Source organism: Mycteria americana, chromosome 1 (assembly GCF_035582795.1).
Source record: "Mycteria americana isolate JAX WOST 10 ecotype Jacksonville Zoo and Gardens chromosome 1, USCA_MyAme_1.0, whole genome shotgun sequence".
Lineage (NCBI taxonomy): Eukaryota > Metazoa > Chordata > Aves > Ciconiiformes > Ciconiidae > Mycteria > Mycteria americana.
In genome coordinates this window covers 57,231,093-57,248,742 of record NC_134365.1, presented here as the reverse complement: position 1 = coordinate 57,248,742, position 17,650 = coordinate 57,231,093, and the positions used below count along the sequence as shown (strand labels likewise).

The window sequence follows — 17,650 nt, the reverse complement described above, 5'->3', positions numbered from 1 at the left end:
AATGCAGAAAAATGATCTATGGTCATGTAGTTAGAACCAGGATTATAGTACTACATTTAAACACTGTGGCCGGAAATAAATTAAAGCTGCAGGGATTACCCCATATATGACATTTCCAGATTAAGTTCTTGACTCTGCAGTCATAATCTTTAAATGTAGCCTTTTCTGTGTAAGTAGCATGATTAAAGGGTCAAGAGGTAGATTTTTGCGCTTGAAGCAACCCTCAATTTTGGTACGCAAATGAATATGCTTTAAAAAGTTACGTTTCCTGTGAAGTATCTGATTTGTTATTTATGATGGATTTTAAGGTAGCTCTTAAACTGCCATGAAATGCTGCTGTACTTATTTTCGGCATGATCAAGGTACGGTTTCCCTTGATAGACTAATTACAATTCCTGACTTTTTTTATATTCAGATTTTCTGCTATGTGTGTTAATATCCTTATCCCTGATTTCCACACTCAAACACCAGACAGTTGAAGGATTAGTTATGAAAAAGGTGATGATGATGGAAATCTTTTTTAAAGGAGATAAATGCTTAGGGAATAAATGTGCAGAATGAAGAGTTACAGCAGGAAGGAGAACAGTTGGACAGTGGACAAGATGAGGATTTGGACTCTTGTTGGCTTGTCAGTAGAGGTTAGAATTCTAAGTTGCCTGACAGCTGGTGTTAGAGAGTAACAGCAAGAAAAGAAGCCAACAGGGAAAAGTCCTTAGTTTGAATTGATATGATGAAATGGTTGTAGCTTTCTGGTAATGGCATCTCTACTTCAACAGCACTGCTAAAACTCTCTTTAGTGATGTTGTTAAGAACAGAAATTCAAGTAGAAGGGGGTTTTTTTCCACATTAAACTACTTTTGGTGTTACATCTACCAGAGTACAATGTCAGGTCCTCTCCTTTAGATTGTATTTAGTTGTTATTCCTTAAAGTTCTTTGTTTCTGTAATTTTGTGAAAGAGTTTAGTGGAAGGGGAATGTTATGGTTTTGAAGGAAGAGAGGAAATGATGGATAAACCACCTGAACCAGAGTCCTCAGCAGACTTGGTTTTTAAGTGTCCTTGAAGTCTTTCATTTACACTAGAAAATAATAGGTTGCCTTTTAAAGAAATCCCAACGCAGCTGTATCTGTATAAGAGAAGAGGTCCCTACGGTTATTATATCTTTAAGAGTTTGACATTGCTTTAGAATAGATGCAAAACATGACATGCTAACATATGCCACCGAATCTCATGGGTTTTGGGATTCATGCACAAGTTTTTACGCTGTTAGAGTGGAGACACTTTTTTTTAAACTCTTTTGGGGTTCTGATGATCTCAGCTAATCTTGCAGTGTCAAGTCACCAGCTGCATGGCATTGTAGGCTGCTTTTGAGCTTTTTTCTTTTTCTAAAGGTTCTAAATCTATGCAAGATGGCTGGGGAGAGAGTGATGGGCCAGTGACAGGAACGCGTCATTCCAGCTGGGAAGAGGAGGAGGAGGGAGGAGTCTGGAATACAGCAGGCTCTCAGGGAAGCAGTTCCTCCCACAACTCAACAAGTTGGGGGCAAGGAGGAAAGAAAACACAAATGAAGGTAAAATGCTTGAATGATTCATACTACTGTGTTGTCTGAAAGCAGTATGACGTTAGAGCATTATAATAGTTCTTCTTTTAAAAAGGTATTACAGAATTCAGCTAGAAAGGTGCCTGTTACAACAATGTAAAAAATGTGAGGTTTCTGAATTTGTTTTAATGTATTACACCTGTTGTGACTAATAAATCTGCCAGTAGGTATCAAATTCTTTTGGTATGTAGGCTGCAGAGCTGTTACTAAATGAAACTGAGCAATAAGTATCCCAAGGCTATTAGTCTTCTTTTGTTGACACATCTTTCTGTGTTAGGCTGCTGCTGTTCTCCTTGCATAGCCTGCTGAAGTTTGGATTCCACAGCCCCTTTGGCACATGCACTTCTTATTTCTACTGACTGTTGGATTTAGGTCTGACTTATGTTGATTGTTAATTGACCTTAGGCCTCAAACAGGAGCTGGAGCTTGGCTATAGTCCTGAGTGAATTGCTTTCTAAGGCTTGTGTGCATTAAAGTTCTCCAGTACAGTAATACTTGGTACTGTATTAATATTAGAAGGACTATGCTTTGTCTACTTCTAATCAAATAGGTAGGGCAAACTCAAAAGGCAAGTGCAGAGCAGCTTCCTAAGGTGTGGAAATACTGTTGTGACATGGTATGGATTTTTACAATTCCCATTTTGCAAAAATTATTCTCATGGACTTTTTTCTCACTTAAAGTTTTATTTTAACCACCAAAGCAACAGCAACTGTCCAAAAATTTTTCTTATCAGTATCTTTTCTGTTGAACTGTGTTCAATTTTGGTTTTGATCACCTGTAAATTACAGTAAGAGTAAAGAGTAAATTGAGAGCCAGGTCAGCACAGTGCCCATGTGCCCTGAAGGGAAGAAATCTACTTCTGTTTGGTGGATTAAAGAATGTATTAAACTGTTACGGGGGGGGGGACACGTTCATAAAGCTTTCCAGATTCCAGAATGAAACTGAAGGTGTGGTAGACATTCTACACAGCAAGTGTTCATCCAGTTCGGTATACCTAGCAATGAACAATTTTGTGAGAGAGAAAAGAAAAAAGTATTTGGTAAATGTTTCCAACCATGGAAAAACTTAAATTTGTTCAGGAGATTAATTTCTCTGGTACCAGGATTTTCATTCAACACTTGTGCATCTCAAGGATAAAACGGAATTTAAGAAATTAAGAAGTTGCTTAAAAATATTTTTGTCTTTTTTTTTCTCTTCAGTGCTCATTAAAAGGAGGAAATAGTGATTCGTGGATGAACCCTTTATCGAAACAGTTTTCAAATATGAGCTTGCTAGTAAGTACATTTTTTTTAAAATATAAAATCCAACTTTGTAAAAAAGCAGTAAGCTTTAAATAAGTCGAAAGATCAGCTGTTTCACAATGTATAACTACTTATTTATCTGCATTTGCTATGCTGGCATGTTGATTATATATAATACCTGTAATGGCTGGGTATTCAGCACTTCCTTGCTAGTCAGAATGGCTTCTCTGAAAAACCCAAGATCTGCTTTGACTCTTCAAAGTTACTTTGACAGCTGTTGTTCTGAGATTGCAGTTTCCTTGCAAGTAATAGGATTTGGGGGGTTTTGTGGGTTTTTTTGGTTGGTTGGTTTTTTTGTTGTTGTTTTTGGTTTTTTTACTTATTTATTTTCATAACATGCTGTTTAGAGCACTCAAGGTAGAGGCCTCAGCTCCTGGCTGTAGTGTCAGACATCTGTGATTAGTCCAAGGCTATTAATTCTGAATCTCAGCCACCAATCAGGAAAGGAGATTTACAGCAGGGTCTTTTAGAACAAAAGGGCTCATTATTAATCAGTATGTAAAGATTCATTGGTAAAGTGAATAAATAAACGGCCCATCATGGAGAGAAAGAACATGTGCAGGGAAGTACCTTAAAAATAGTTACATACAAAATTTTTTTGAGAACTTCTGACATGCTAATTTGTAAAACATTTTACAGAATATTGTGCCAACTGTCATCCTGTGAAGCAGGAATAGTATATAATGCAGGCTAGCAAAAGATAATAATGCAGAGGTTCTGTGAGAAGCGGAGGGCTGCACAAACTCTCACTGACATGACTAGGATTAGTTTGTAATGTCTGTTGGCTCCCAAGCCCAAATTCAGTCTACTAGACCACAGATGTTTCTGAAGGCTATGGGAACACCCTGTCCCAAACTGCCAACTAAAGAATAACTTGGCAGCACATTTCAAGATTTGATGACTTGACAGGTCATGAGGATGAGCTATCATTTTGGCCACTATTTTCAGTGTTTCATCTCTCGACCACTGGAACATGAGGACAGAGGTTCATTTCACAGAGCAGCTGTCTATCCATCTTTCTCTGTCGCATGCATTCATGTGTCTGGTTTCATATTGGTAAAATTGCCACACGCAGCATTAGGGGGTCAAGGTGAGGTGTGTCCAGGGTGATATCAGGAATCCTTGTATTTTAGTTTAGTTTAAAATAAAACTTTCATTGGCACAAGCATGTGCTTCCTTCATTCCACCTTTAACCATTAAGGGCTGCTTTCTAAAACATTCCTCAGCGTTTCATAGAAGTCAGAACTGAATTTTTGGGTTTTTTTTTTTTTTTTTTTTCCAGAGTCAAACTGAGGACATTCCAGGCAGTAAGATGGACTTGTCTGTAGGTGCGTATAATTTAATTTAAATGCATTTTAAATATGAGATCATGTGTAGTATTTTTATGTGGATGACATGCTGTGCTTTGGAAAGGTTTGATCCTTACTTTTAACACTCCTCATAATAGAAAGATAGAATTATAGCATCCGATATCTTGGCTGTAGGCTTTGAATAGTTGCACAGCTGATGCTGGTATGCAAGATTGGGTTGTATACCTGTACAGAATGGATCTATAACTTGTGGAAGGGACATCCTATAAGACTGTTTTGATCCATGTAGTTTGTATTCATTGTTACTGTTTCAAGTAAGTGAAGGGTGCCTTTTCATTTGGTGGAAGAGGAGGACTGTTTTAGCTCTTGGCAGTAGGACATCCCAGTTACTACAGCTCTGTGGAGGTGATGTGAGGGAAAAGACTATCTTCTGTCATTGATTTCTTCAGTTGCTTGCCTCAGGCTATTACAAGGTACTGCTCAGTAGTACTAGATTCTTCACTCTTGATAGCCTCACCACATATACTGTGCAGCTTAAGGGAGACGGGCTGTGTGGATGAGAGTTGGAATTGACCACTTGGATTAATCCCATTTAATCACCTTGGAATTTGTCGTTACTTTCTTCTTCGGCAAACTAAATAGTGAATTCTCACATAATTTTTTTTTTTTATCTTGAAATCACATTTAGTTTTGCATTCTGTTCTTCTCCAAATTGTCTCTGAATATTCACTGTCATTGTCTTGCAATAGAAATACCACACGTTTCTGAAATCTACCATTTGAGCTGTTTTTCCTACAATATTCCTAAGGTATCTTTTAAAAAAGATAAGATCCAAATCTGCTGTTGCGATTGTTTATTTTATTTGTTATCAACTCTCTAAAGGCTTAGTAAGGCTAAAAACTTGTACAAGGTAGTCTTTGATACTTAAAAAGGGGAAGGGAGTTTTGTTCCTGTTCTAGGGACTACTTCTGTTCAGTTTTTGATTCTTCAGAATCTACAGAAGCAGGAATATAATCTCATATCCCTTGCTACAAAGGCAGATCTTCTAGTCCGCTTAAAGGACATTGCCACTTCACAAACCCAACAATAATTTTGCAGAGAGATGTTCATCCTTTTTCTCTGACTGTCAGGTATGTCACAGAGGACTCGCGTTCCTCCCAGTTACCATGTCAAAAGCCAGAAGTCTGGAATTCTTGTTCCAAAGGGTGATAGTCAAAATAGTAGTAGTATTCTAAGCTCTCATCTAGAACAGTGAATTTCCTCTGTAAACAAGCAGTGCCCTGTGGGCTTCAGAGAAGTGTGTGTGTGTAGTGGTTCTGTGTCTGGAAGGAGTCCCTGTATCAGTGCAAATCAAGTTTCTTACAGAGGCATGGACACCATTGATTCTGAATCTCATGTGATTAGCGCTGAGACTCACAGTATGGCTGTTAAGCAGTAATTGTTTTACCCGTTTCATGTTTAAAAATGTGTCAGTATCGAGCTGCTTATTTCCATCTACTTCTGCATAATAGCAAAAGTTTCTACCTCAGCTGAAACATGGATGCACACAGGCACAAAGTGCTGCTGAAAGGACAGAAAGGACTTGGTAAGACGGGCAGGGCTGGCTGGAGGAGGTGACTGACTTGGAATCAATGCTTATTCTGCTGGTGGTTCTAAGTTTCCTGTGGGAGACTTCTGTATTCCCTGTCAATTGAGTTAACTACTGATGATCTTGTGGTGGTATCTGTGAAGAACCACCTGCAAAAGTAGTTCTGTGTCAGGTCACATACAGTCTGTGGGATCTTTGGATCAACTAGAATTGGTGTTTACAAGTCAAGTACAGTTAGTTTCAAAATATTTTCTGAAATTCATTGCTCTAAGTTAGAATAACATGGGGTCTGTGATACAAGTTGGCTGTATCCAACATCAAGTATAGAATCTATTTACTTCTGAGGTATTACCTGTCAAAGAAGTTACGGTGTTCAGGTCTATGACTGAATGTGTGCTAAGCATTAAGTAATCTCACTTTCCAGCATCATGTATGTCTACAGTTTGCTGCATTGGATGCTGTCTTTGTGGCAACTTTTGCTTTGTTTCATTGCCTGATTTTTTGTTTGTTTGGTTTTGGTTTTTTGGGTTGGTGTTTTGGTTTGGGGTTTTGTTGGTTGGTTTTTTTTGTTTTTTTTTTTTTTCATCTAAACATCAAATAGTGACAGTAGGGAACAGCATAGTAGCAATACCTGTTTGTTCAACTCTCAGATAAATACCACCTTCAGTTTTATTTTTTTACAAATGTCAAGACAGTTGACTAGTCTGGGTTCCCCCCACCCCAGAAAGTAATCCAGTAGTACATACTGCTTTCCTCTAAAGTGTCTTCTGTCCTAGTGATACAATGGCTGTATGATTGAAATTGAACCTATACTGTGGGAGCTTCTGGTAACAGTGGAAGACTAGATAGCACAAGTTCAAACCCTGCAAATGCAAGCAGTGTAAATACTCGTTCTTGATTTGAATAGTAGATTTTAGGGACTACAGGAGGCAGTTTTTGTGAAACTGGCCATTGTGCTATAATTGCCGCTTTTGTGCCATTCTGATTCTGCCATACATCTTCTGTGCCTTTCTAGTATTGTTGACCAAATTATTCCAATATTATGCCTTGCAAGAAGTCTGCTCTGATGTTGACCCTCTTTGCACCAGTGCTGTCATCAGCTTTAGTACTTCCTCATCTGCTACTGTTGTAGCATCGTGTGTGATGCTGTAGTCAGGATTTTCCCAACCAAAAAACTTCTTTTATTAGGAATATCCATTAATCTTTGTTGGTACCAAAGGTAGAGTTGTGATAGTCAAGACTTAACTTGCGTCTAATATCAGCTCCAGATTTTGTATTCTAATGCAATCCAAACAGCTGCAGTGTCTCTCAGCTTAGAATCCATTACATTCTTAAAATGTGTATCACACTTCATAGAGGACTAAGTAGTTAATTTTTCCCAAAATTGCTTTCTTCCTCTGAATAGTTAAGGGTCCCAATAAGAGATGTTAAAGCATGCATTTGTATAATACAACACGGTTTTGGGGAGGGTAACAGAATTTTTGGATCTCTCTGCTTTGGCCTCATGCAGCCTCTCTAGAATTCAGGCTCTGGTGGTATCATGCTTCTCTAAAGATCTTCTAGATGGAGATAAGTCATCTTCTTGGATGTTCAGTTCTCATCTGCCTTTAGATGCTGCTGTTAAAGAACAGATCTAAGAATATATGAATGAAGAGGACAGTAGCCTGGATTAAGCTGATTATAGCTCTCCTAGTTCTTTATCTCCAAATTAAACTTTTGGATACTTTAGAACTTTCTGCTGTCAGGGACCTTAAGGCCATCAGACCTTCTGAGGAAAGATGGCTGATGCTCAGAATATCCCATGAAATGGCACAGAAAAGTTGCATACTTAGTCTTGATATGTTGTACTTACTCAAGTTTAATGGGTATGCCCATTAATGGTGGCATCCTCGATCCTAGATAGAGGTGTTTGTTATGGTTTGTATTCCATTTCAAAGACTAAGAATGTAACAGATCTTCCAGAGGCTTTTCTGTTACTTTTCTGCTTAGCAATTTTGCTCTTGTTGCTTATGGCAGTTGCTTGTGGAAAACTATGAGCTGTTTTGCTCAGCCTGTATCTATTTCTAAACTTTAAAACTTGGACTTATTTATGAGATAGGCTTGTTTTTCAACTGGTTTTCAGTCAGAATTATAACATACCAGGTGTTCCTAACTAGATAACTCCCAGCATGATATTTTCCCAGTTTATGGATAAATGCACATTGATCTCAGAGTTAAATCTGTGCTTGAGGACCACACATATCAAAGAAAACTTTGGCTTTGGTATGCACGGAGCACCTTGGCTCTGACCATCATGCATCATAAAATAGGTCCAGTTGTCAGTAAGTAATTCTTACTACGTTGATCTCAGTCTCCTTGTTTAAAAAATGCATTGCTTTTATTGCAAGGTGCTGGAGTGACACTTTTATTTACTGACCAAGACAGAAAAGAGATGGATCAATAGCATGCCTGAGGCAGATCTACTTCATCTTTTTTTTTTTTATTTTTCTATCAAATCTTTTCAATGGATAGCTTGTTTTACTTTGAAAACAGGATACAACTTTTTTTCCATTGAATTCTCTCCTAGTACGTAAGTCCTGAGGCATGAAGTTTGGTACAGTAAGTAGCTTGTCAGAGCTACTTAATATTTTATCTTTTCCTTCCCTCTGTTTGACAGCCACCTTTGTCTTTTTTTTTATGTATTAGTTGCAACCTCTGCAGATCACTGAATTCTCAAATCACCTGTAAAGACTGGAAAATTCATTTCTGATTTATGTTGATTCAAATGCAATTCATGCAGCTGACTATTTTAAATACATTACAAAGCCATAACCTGATTTAGCATTCAGGTGCAGCACCTTGATATCTAAGCGCATGTGCTTGCTCAGTAGGCTTGGATGATGTAAATTTATGGCAAAGATATAAAACCAGTATCTTCAAAATGTTTTTGGTTTTGTGGTCAAGCAGAAAACATGTTTCAAATCGGTTTTTTTCCGTTTGGGTTACCCCATTGGGTGTATATATTTTCACCACATTGAGTCTCTTGTTTGCAAGTGTTTCAGGTAACTTTGCTCAACAGCAGTTTCTGTCTCCTATCTCCCAGTACAGGATCACATTAATTAATTTTGTTTGTATAGAATTCAGTTTTTAAATTTTTTTTTCCTTTTAAGCTGCATTCATGTGGTGGGAGAGATCCACTTAATAGTTGGGTTTTTTCCTCACTAGGGCGTGAATGTCATCTTCCAAGCTCTTGTTTCATTTTGCATTTTTCACAGTGTTTCTCACAGCTGTTAATAGTGGGAAAAATCCAAGAACTGATGAGCGTCGTCTTTTATGAAAATAGTTGAACTTTTAACCTGTTCTACATTTCTGCATGTAGAGGATTTGGGGCTTCCTATTTACTCATGCATAAGTGTTCTTGCCTACTGCAGAGGGTAAAATTCAAAATTTTCATATTTTAACGGTCATCTTGTACTATGTAATGTAAAGCTAGTCTTCAGCCACCTGCATTATTTATAGCTTTTGTTGGCAAGTGCAAAAGACAGACTCACACGACAGGTTTCAAGGTTGCATTAGAATTTTCTATGAATGGGATGAATGAATGCTATCATCTCTCTTAGCAAGGCCTTGTTTATACTGAAGTTTAAGCAGCTGCCTCAGCACTAAGTGGCATGCATATCTATGTTTGAAGCCTTTACAGGCGCTATTTAATGCTCTGCATGTTACTTAACAAGCCGCTTTATGAGGCATCATTCCGTAATGTTTGAGGAGTTGATTGGATCATCAGGATAACTGAAAAGACAAAAGGGTCTGCGGCTTAGTCATCTTGTGTTGGCATTGACCCAGTTTCATTTCAGATAGTGATGCAACTCTGGCTTTCAGTTTCTTTTCAAGCAACTAACGGACAGGGCTTCCTGTCTAGAATTGAAGCACACAAGCCTTTTGGTAGTTCATTGCTGGCATTGTGTGTAGTGGTTAGATGTAGGTACTGATAGGATTGAGATGTCCGTGACATTTTATGTGACTGCTTTTGCAGAGCCAGTTCTAGCTTTTTAGGATACCTTAGAAAGGGATGAGCTCATCCAGGTCAGTATGACTCCAGTTACAAGCCAAGATATGTAGGTGATTTGTCAAGTGTGTTTGTGATACATGATGTGGAAGGCATCTGAGAGGATGAAGCTGCATAAACTTTGAAAGGTGTGCCAACAAGAAAAACCCATGTAATTAGTGGTTGATTTCATAGGTTCTTGGCAATAACATACCTATGAATTTTAATAGTTTGTGATTGGACATTAAGAAGAGATGCTGGCTTTAAGAAGTTTTTTTGAGGAACAGGTAAGTGTTTTGAAGGTATCGGAGTGATTAGCTGTCTGCTCTGTTTGATAAAGACTTAGTGTTTGGTCAGTGTTAGGGTAGGATATCTACCACCAGCTTCCTTTGGAAGAGTCATAGATTTTGGTTAACAGTGGTGACAGGTTTTTTAAACTGGTTTTTTAAACTGGTTTTAAACAGGTTTTTTAAACTTTCTCCAAAAGGCCATCTGTGCTACTAAACAAAATTATTTAAATCTAAAAATACCAGTAAAGCTCATTTCTGTCATGTTGTCCATATTTTAAAATGAAGATATTTTCCATCTACTTCAACATAACAATATGCCTCTGATACCTTACAGGTGCCAAATACAACAAAAAAAAATTGTTCCTTGGCAGCAGTTCAGTGTGTAAGGTAGAAAACTTCCTTCAGTCAGCACTTGGCTGATGATAAGCTTATAGAGAAAGATGATGTCTTGTTCACTGTGTATGTTACAGTTTGATCATCTGTTATTAACACCTCTTCCTCGTGTTCCACTAGATTACTCACTAAACAATGGCATGAGACTGTAGGGTATGTTTGAAAAGTGTCTCTGTTACTGGTTGTGTAATCATTGCATACAGGCTGAGGGAGATGGGTTGCCTGTCTGGAAGTTATGCTATACCAGATGATCTGTGGTGTTCAAGAATTAAGCTCACATGACTGTAGGAGGGTTGTGATCAAATTATGTGCGTGGTTTTGCAGTTTGAGAAATTCTTTCTCAATGCCAAACTCAGTAAAGGCTAAGTAGACTATACGGAGAATTTTTATAGTGGTGTCTCTATAGATACTGAATACCAATAAGTAACAGCACGAGTTTTGGAAGACATTGAGAATTATGTATAAATGAGTATCATTAGTTGAATTAGGCTGCTGTAGAGAAATGCGTATGTTTATATCTGTACATAAATTGTGAGAAATACTTCATATTAGCTAAACTAAATTGGCTTGTTCAGTCTTAAAAATAGAACTTCCTACTTTAATTTTTCAACACTTCTAATAGCAACTGTAACTATGCTAAATTGTAAGACAGATCTAATTTATACCCTAATCTTAAAGATCCTTTCTTTGGCTGTGAACCTGCTGTCATGAAATGTGGTAGAGATTATTGGCACTAATTTTGTCTTCTTTCCTCTTTTTTTTTTTCTTTTGGTTTTTTTTTTTTTTTTGCAGGTGGTCTCCCAGATAAGAAGTTTGAGGTAGATAAACGAGCCATGAATCTCGGGGATTTTAATGACATGATGAGAAAGGATCGATCTGGGTTCCGTCCACCTAATTCCAAAGACATGGGAACCACAGATAGTGGGCCTTATTTTGAGAAGGTGAGACAAATATCTTTAGATAAATTAATATCAACCTCTGTGTTTGAGGTCCCAGTTTTTACCCTACTCCTCTGGAAATGCTAGAAATGCAGTAACCTTGGACAAACTCAATAATAAAAGGTGTAAGGGAGTTATGTTTGTAGAATGAATGTGTATATGAAACAGGTGTCAGATGTGCATAGACAAACTAAATTATCGGGGGAGAATGAGGCTTTTTATTCTAGAACAGACTGCTCTTAATATGGACAGAAAGAAATTCCTTTGTTTTTCTTGGAAGGGTAAACTACTGGTAGCAGTGAAATTCATTATAGGTTTCATCACAATGATTCTTTTGACTACTGACTACAATAATCTACTGTAAAAAATTGGTTTAGATCTAAGAAAACATAAGTAATCACAGTCTTCCAAATTTTTTCTGCTTTCATGTCTGTCGTTTATTGGAAACACCCTTTCTAAATTCCCCAACCCCTTATGCTGTATGTCCGTGTACTGTAAGCTTCTGTATGACATCTGTTTCTCTGTGACATCTGTTGTATGTTATGGTAGTGTTTCTTTCATATTCTTGCCTATTTTAAATAGAAGCTTTCACTGTTATTATCAAACATTAATTACTTCACATTATGAATTGGAGAGTGTCCAATAGGTTCAGAATGCTTTAGGGTTTTTTAAATGCAGTTTATCACGTGTAATGGAAAAGAAATTTGGTTTAAAAATTCTGAAGGCATGTAACTGTCAACGAATTATTTAACTCCTCCATTTTGGTATAACAGGCCAAAAAACAGTTTTGTCAACTCCCTCTGGTGGTCTAATTAATAAATACCACTAGCAGAGCTAATTCATTCCTAACAAATTATGTTCGTAGGTGTGTGCTAACATTAGGAATTCATTCAAGATCTGTTTGTTTCTGTAGTGGTAATAGCCACTGTCAGAAACAAACTACATGAGAGTTCAAAAATGTATTTTTAAAAAGAAACCTTTAGGAATTTATTGGTTATCTCCTTGGACCAAAATCTTAATTGTCAAGTGATCATTTGAGTCAGAAGTTTTGTCCTTGTAATTGCTATTACAAATTAACTTTGCTTCTTCCTAGTCACTCACCGTCCCTCTTTCTCTCCTATTGCGTTCTGTTGCTTCACTAACCAACTCCTGCTGTTGGCTAACTGCTGCTTCAGCTGACTTTGCCTTTCTCCAATCAAGATGGGTGCCTTGGGGATGAGGCTCCCTGCTCTCCCTTCTCCCCTTCTCCCAGCTACAAGCTGTCTCCCTCTGGTTCCACACTATCCAACATCGGCCTTGGGGCAATCGGCTCAGGGCTCAGTCCCCAAAACTTCGCTGCTAGACAAGTAAGCAGGCCACCTTATAAGATGCATTGTTATAAGGCTGCAACCTGGGCTTAATCCTGGTTAGTTGGTTGCTTGCATTTGTTTTCCTACTCAATAAATAAATATTGTTAATGGAAATTTCAGCTATATCAGGCCATTGAGAATCAATCCACTTTGGTTCCTATCATCAAAATGTATTCCATCTGTTTTTGTTGGCCTCTTACTTCCTGAATCACAGTGCAGCAGCAGATAGATGTGCTTTTCAGAGGTCATGAAGTTAGTGGCAACCTTTATATTTTAATTGCTGTTTTAAAACCCAGTTAGAGGCTGTTGATTTGTCCCACTGCCCCCTGACAGTGAATTTTTCCAGACTCCACCCGATGACCTTGTATGTAGAAATGTGCCTTTAAAAAATTGCAATCATTTTGCGTTGTGCCTGTTCCCTTCTCCCTTCCCCACAGCCCAAAGAAAGGATTGATTTAGCAGCCTTTAAAAACTCTTGAAGTAGCACTATTTTTGTTCTGTATACGGGGGAATGGTGGGGAAGAAATGAAGTGGGTAGCTGCAGTTTGGAAGAATTTCTGGCTGTTATGTTTTGCATTATGCTAGAAGAAAACATTGCAGGAATACTAGGAAATGAAAGAATAGAACCTATGTATTGCAACTGGACCAACTGGACTAGCTTATATAGTCACATGCCTAACATGATGGTGTTTCTGTGTTGTCTCTCTGTTTCTATGTGACACAATCAGTGTTGAACATTAGATTAAGTCCAAAATTTGCAGGCATGTTCTTGGATTCGTTGTGCAGAACCCCATTGAGTTTTAGGGAGGGCTGAAAGTGTAGCTGCAGCTTCAAGCCTCTCAGAAAATTTTAATGTGTAGTTGACCCCAGTCAGTTCTTTCCAGAATAAAAACTCTTTTTCTCTGGGGGTTTTTGTTTATCCTCCTGCGTGCTTAATATGACATCTTGGGTTGCTTCTGAAAGAGAAGATACATTAAGGAGGTGAAATGTGATGTAGGTGAATGAGGCAATCCATAATGCTGCCAGTGTAGAAGCAGGATGAGAGGCTTCTATTTTAGCAAAAGGATAGTGGAGGATGCGCAGTATTATGGTAGAAGGGAGGCAAAGTTTATGAAATCGTGGTCTATAAGGGAAGGAAATGTTTTGGAGAAGGCCTGCACAATCTCAGTTTGGAAGAATGATGAATTTATTTTGGGTACAGCAGTGCTGGCCTGGAGAGGGAGAACAGAGAATGATGGCTGAGGGATGGAAAATGTACTGTTTAGAACCCCAGGTATCTGAGGATCATAGGCATCCTGATATACAGCAGAGGATGGGAAGTTCTGAGGGTCTTGAAAATGAAAGGACAGAATCATGGCACATAAGGACCTTTTGCAGTACAAGCTTCAGCTTTTAGAAGCAACAGCATGTGACTGTTAGTGTAGGAGAGTGTCCATAACATTTCCTGTGGCTTTTGTTGAAAGATGTTACAAATAAAGACAAGTCTGCTCAGAGGCTGAAATAGTGAAACATAATGACAAATTTTCTTTGGTCTCTTTCGTGCAGTAGGGTTTATTATTACAGAAGTTGCTTATAAAACAGTAAATACTTCTCATTAAAAAAAAACTCAAAAGAAACAGCAAGTATTCTTGTGTTAGAAAATAAATCACTGGGAGAAAAAAAAAAAAAACCAGATGTATTTTCTCACTTGAAAATTTTCCTGCTCTTCAGTTTAGTGGGGAGAAAAAAAAGGAAAATAAAAACATCCCAATCCAGAATGTTGAAATTTTCACATCAGAAGGAAAACTTCTACTAAAATTTTTGAATTCTAATTTCAGTTAGTGAAAGTCCTGCAGAGAAAGTAATAGTTTTATGAATGATATCTCAACAACCTACTCAGAAAAAGTACCTGACTTCTCTAAAATGATGGCCCAAAATTCTTGTTGACACAGTCTTGCCATATTCCTAAGCCAATGGAACGGTTTTTTGAGTGTGGTGTTTGTACTCCAAGTTTCCATTTCCCAACATGTAAAGTGCAAAATATAAAACATTGGCTTTGTTATGTGCTTTGAAATAAGTGGATAAACATGACTCTTCAATGTAGAGGAGAAAGAGCCTGCATCTCGACAATGTAGTACAGCAGTTTTAACCCACGTAGAATATTACTGATTTAGGGCAAACATCTCAGTAATTATAAGGGTACTCTGTTTAAGTCAGTACTTGCCTCATTGTTATTGATATGTAGTTAATAGTGTAGAAGTCCATTATCCTGAAAGATTCATCTTCTCACTACTGCTTTAATTTTGTAGGGTGGCAATCATGGTTTGTTTGGAAACAGCACAGCACAATCGAGGGGCATGCACACACCAGTGCAGCCACTAAATCCTTCCCCCAATATCCGGGCGCAAGTGCCTCCCCAATTTCTTTCTCCCCAGGTAAGGAATTTATAGTAACTGGTTACTTGTAAAAAGTAGAGCTACAGCCTTCAGAGCACATCATTGAGGTTACTTACACATCTATCTTAGTCTTGACTTGATGTTAAGAAAACAAAAACTTAGATAAGATAGAAAATTAAAATTCATAGTTGAAAGTGCTTAAAACTCAGTGCAGAAGGATTAGCCTTCTTTCTCATTCGAAGCAGTTGATGGTAAATGCTCACTACCAGTATTTTTAAACCTCAAAGTGGATTCAGAAATCCTGTGTCTTACATAGGCTTTTGCAAAGTATTTTAAAAACAACAAAAAAAAGTGAAAGCTCAAAGTTTTTTCTGAAGTGTGACAGATTGCTTAATTTTTTTCAAGCAGTCTTGTCCTGTGCTTCCTGCCCCCCTGAAAGAGAGGCCTGATGAAGGGCTATGTGTTGCATTTACATTGCAGAGCTCTAAGACCTCAGGGTCTCCAAATACACAGGTTTACCTTTTGCTTTGGACTTGGTGAAGACTTTCGGAGATTCTCTTGAATTCTACTTGTGTAACTCTCAAATAACGCAGGGGGAAATGGGGGGATTCTTCTCCACCTACTCCTGTCTTTTACTATAGCTTATTCAGCATACAAAGAGATTAACTCTTTCTGTGAGGCACTGTTTCTTTGCTCCAGTGACTGCCTGAATGCCTTTCTTTTCCGTTGTCAAGCAGTACGTTTTTAATGTGATAATGCAGTACTGTGATTACTGGGTAGCTGCATGTATATCAGCATTTTAATTTAGTGCAGTCTCTAGCAACTGATTGGTTGGGGGAGGAAACTTTGTGTGTGTGTCTGCATCTACACATGTAATACTGTATATTGTCAATCAAGTGAGGTATTCACTCTGCTCAAGTCATAGATTGTGCATGTTTAAATGTGATGTGTTAATAAACCTGTAGTGTCTTTCCCGGAACACCATTTAAGATTGGTGTCGTACCTATTCCTTTATAGAAATACTCTACTTCATCATCTTTTCTCATAGCAGTGCATTTCTTGAGGATATGTAACTGGTTTCCATGCAGGTTTCGGCCTCCATGCTCAAACAGTTTCCCAACAGTGGCTTGAATCCTGGTCTTTTCAATATGGGCCCCCAGCTTTCTCCACAACAGATTGCCATGCTGAGCCAGCTTCCACAGATTCCCCAGTTTCAATTAGTAAGTAGCTAGTAATCTTGTGAGACAGACTGTTTCAAATAGTCTGCTGAAAGAGTTTTCTTCTTATGTTTGTTCTAATTCTGTTTTGTTCTACTGATCTTGTGTTATTTTTGTACAAGTATTCCCTGTTTGTTGTACAGGAAAATACAGCCCTATTAGAGGGCAGCAGATAAACTAAACAGGCCTGTGTAATTATTGTGAATATTGCAGTGGGTTAGCAATGATTCTAAGTAATGTCTTTGTACAGAAAGCAGTTGTTTGTTGATTTTTAATGAAGTTTTCTTCAGACTTGTAGTCATAGTGATGGTAATAAAGCAGGTACTGGTAATGTAGTTGCATGACGTTAAATTAGAAACAAGTGCAGGATATAGTATTCTTCTAATGCATTTATTGCCATTTTATTGTGAGTGTGTGGAATGAGAAACAGTTTACCAAGTTCTGAGCGAAGCATTTGCTAGTGACTAGCTCCTGGCAATTTTATTTCACTTGATGAGCTCTGTATTTTCACTCTTCCCACCCCCACTTATCTTGTAGGCATGTCAGCTCCTCCTTCAGCAGCAGCAGCAGCAACAGCTGTTACAGAGCCAGAGGAAGTTATCTCAAGCTGTGCGACAACAGCAGGAGCAACAGGTGTGGCACTGTTTTTGTCAATCATGAAGTATAAAGTGCACTGGGAAAATGCAGTCTGCAGCAAAGACGGCACTGGCTTTAGTAATGTCATCTGCTCTCTTCAGTTTGCACTCTCTTCAGATTGCACTTTTCAGAGAGCAAGGTCCTTTGGATCTCTTTCAAGTCACTGTTTCTTCATACTTACTGGAATTCTGTGTTACAGTATAGGATATATTGTCCCCAGTATAGGATAGATTGTCCCCATTTTTTTCGTTCATTTGCAGATTGCTCGTATGGTGAGTGCCCTCCAGCAGCAGCAGCAGAGACAGCCTGGCATGAAGCATTCACCATCCCACCCTGTTGGGCCTAAGCCACATTTAGACAGCATGGTACCCAATCCTTTGAATGTGGGTCTCTCAGATTTACAGACCAAAGGGCAAATACCTGGATACGGTTCAGGTAAGTGCTCTGTGGAAAGAGATTTGGTGCATTGCCTATAGTTACCATATTAGCCAGTTATGTCTGGGTCCAGAAATGAGTTAGTTATGTATAAGCACTAGAGCGAAGGTTACGACAAGTGTCAACTCTTGATCAAATTGCATTATTTTTCATTACATGGGAAGAAGACAAACCTAATAACAAAGTGTATCT

General features: G+C 38.2%; 1 protein-coding gene across 15 annotated transcripts in view; it reads left to right on the top strand.

Annotated features, from left to right (window-relative positions):
- Positions 1-17,650, top strand: part of TNRC6B (trinucleotide repeat containing adaptor 6B) — a 136,786-nt gene that overhangs the window by 106,071 nt on the left and 13,065 nt on the right. For 14 of the 15 annotated variants that reach the window (XM_075500219.1, XM_075500190.1, XM_075500209.1 and 11 more), the window contains 8 exons: positions 1,391-1,569; positions 2,799-2,873; positions 4,183-4,228; positions 11,301-11,449; positions 15,084-15,209; positions 16,259-16,390; positions 16,925-17,020; positions 17,284-17,458. In XM_075500219.1, coding sequence (XP_075356334.1) covers positions 1,391-1,569; positions 2,799-2,873; positions 4,183-4,228; positions 11,301-11,449; positions 15,084-15,209; positions 16,259-16,390; positions 16,925-17,020; positions 17,284-17,458 — 978 coding nt within the window. The remainder of the gene's footprint in view (positions 1-1,390; positions 1,570-2,798; positions 2,874-4,182; positions 4,229-11,300; positions 11,450-15,083; positions 15,210-16,258; positions 16,391-16,924; positions 17,021-17,283; positions 17,459-17,650) is intronic. The other variant, XM_075500261.1, reaches the window with a different exon arrangement.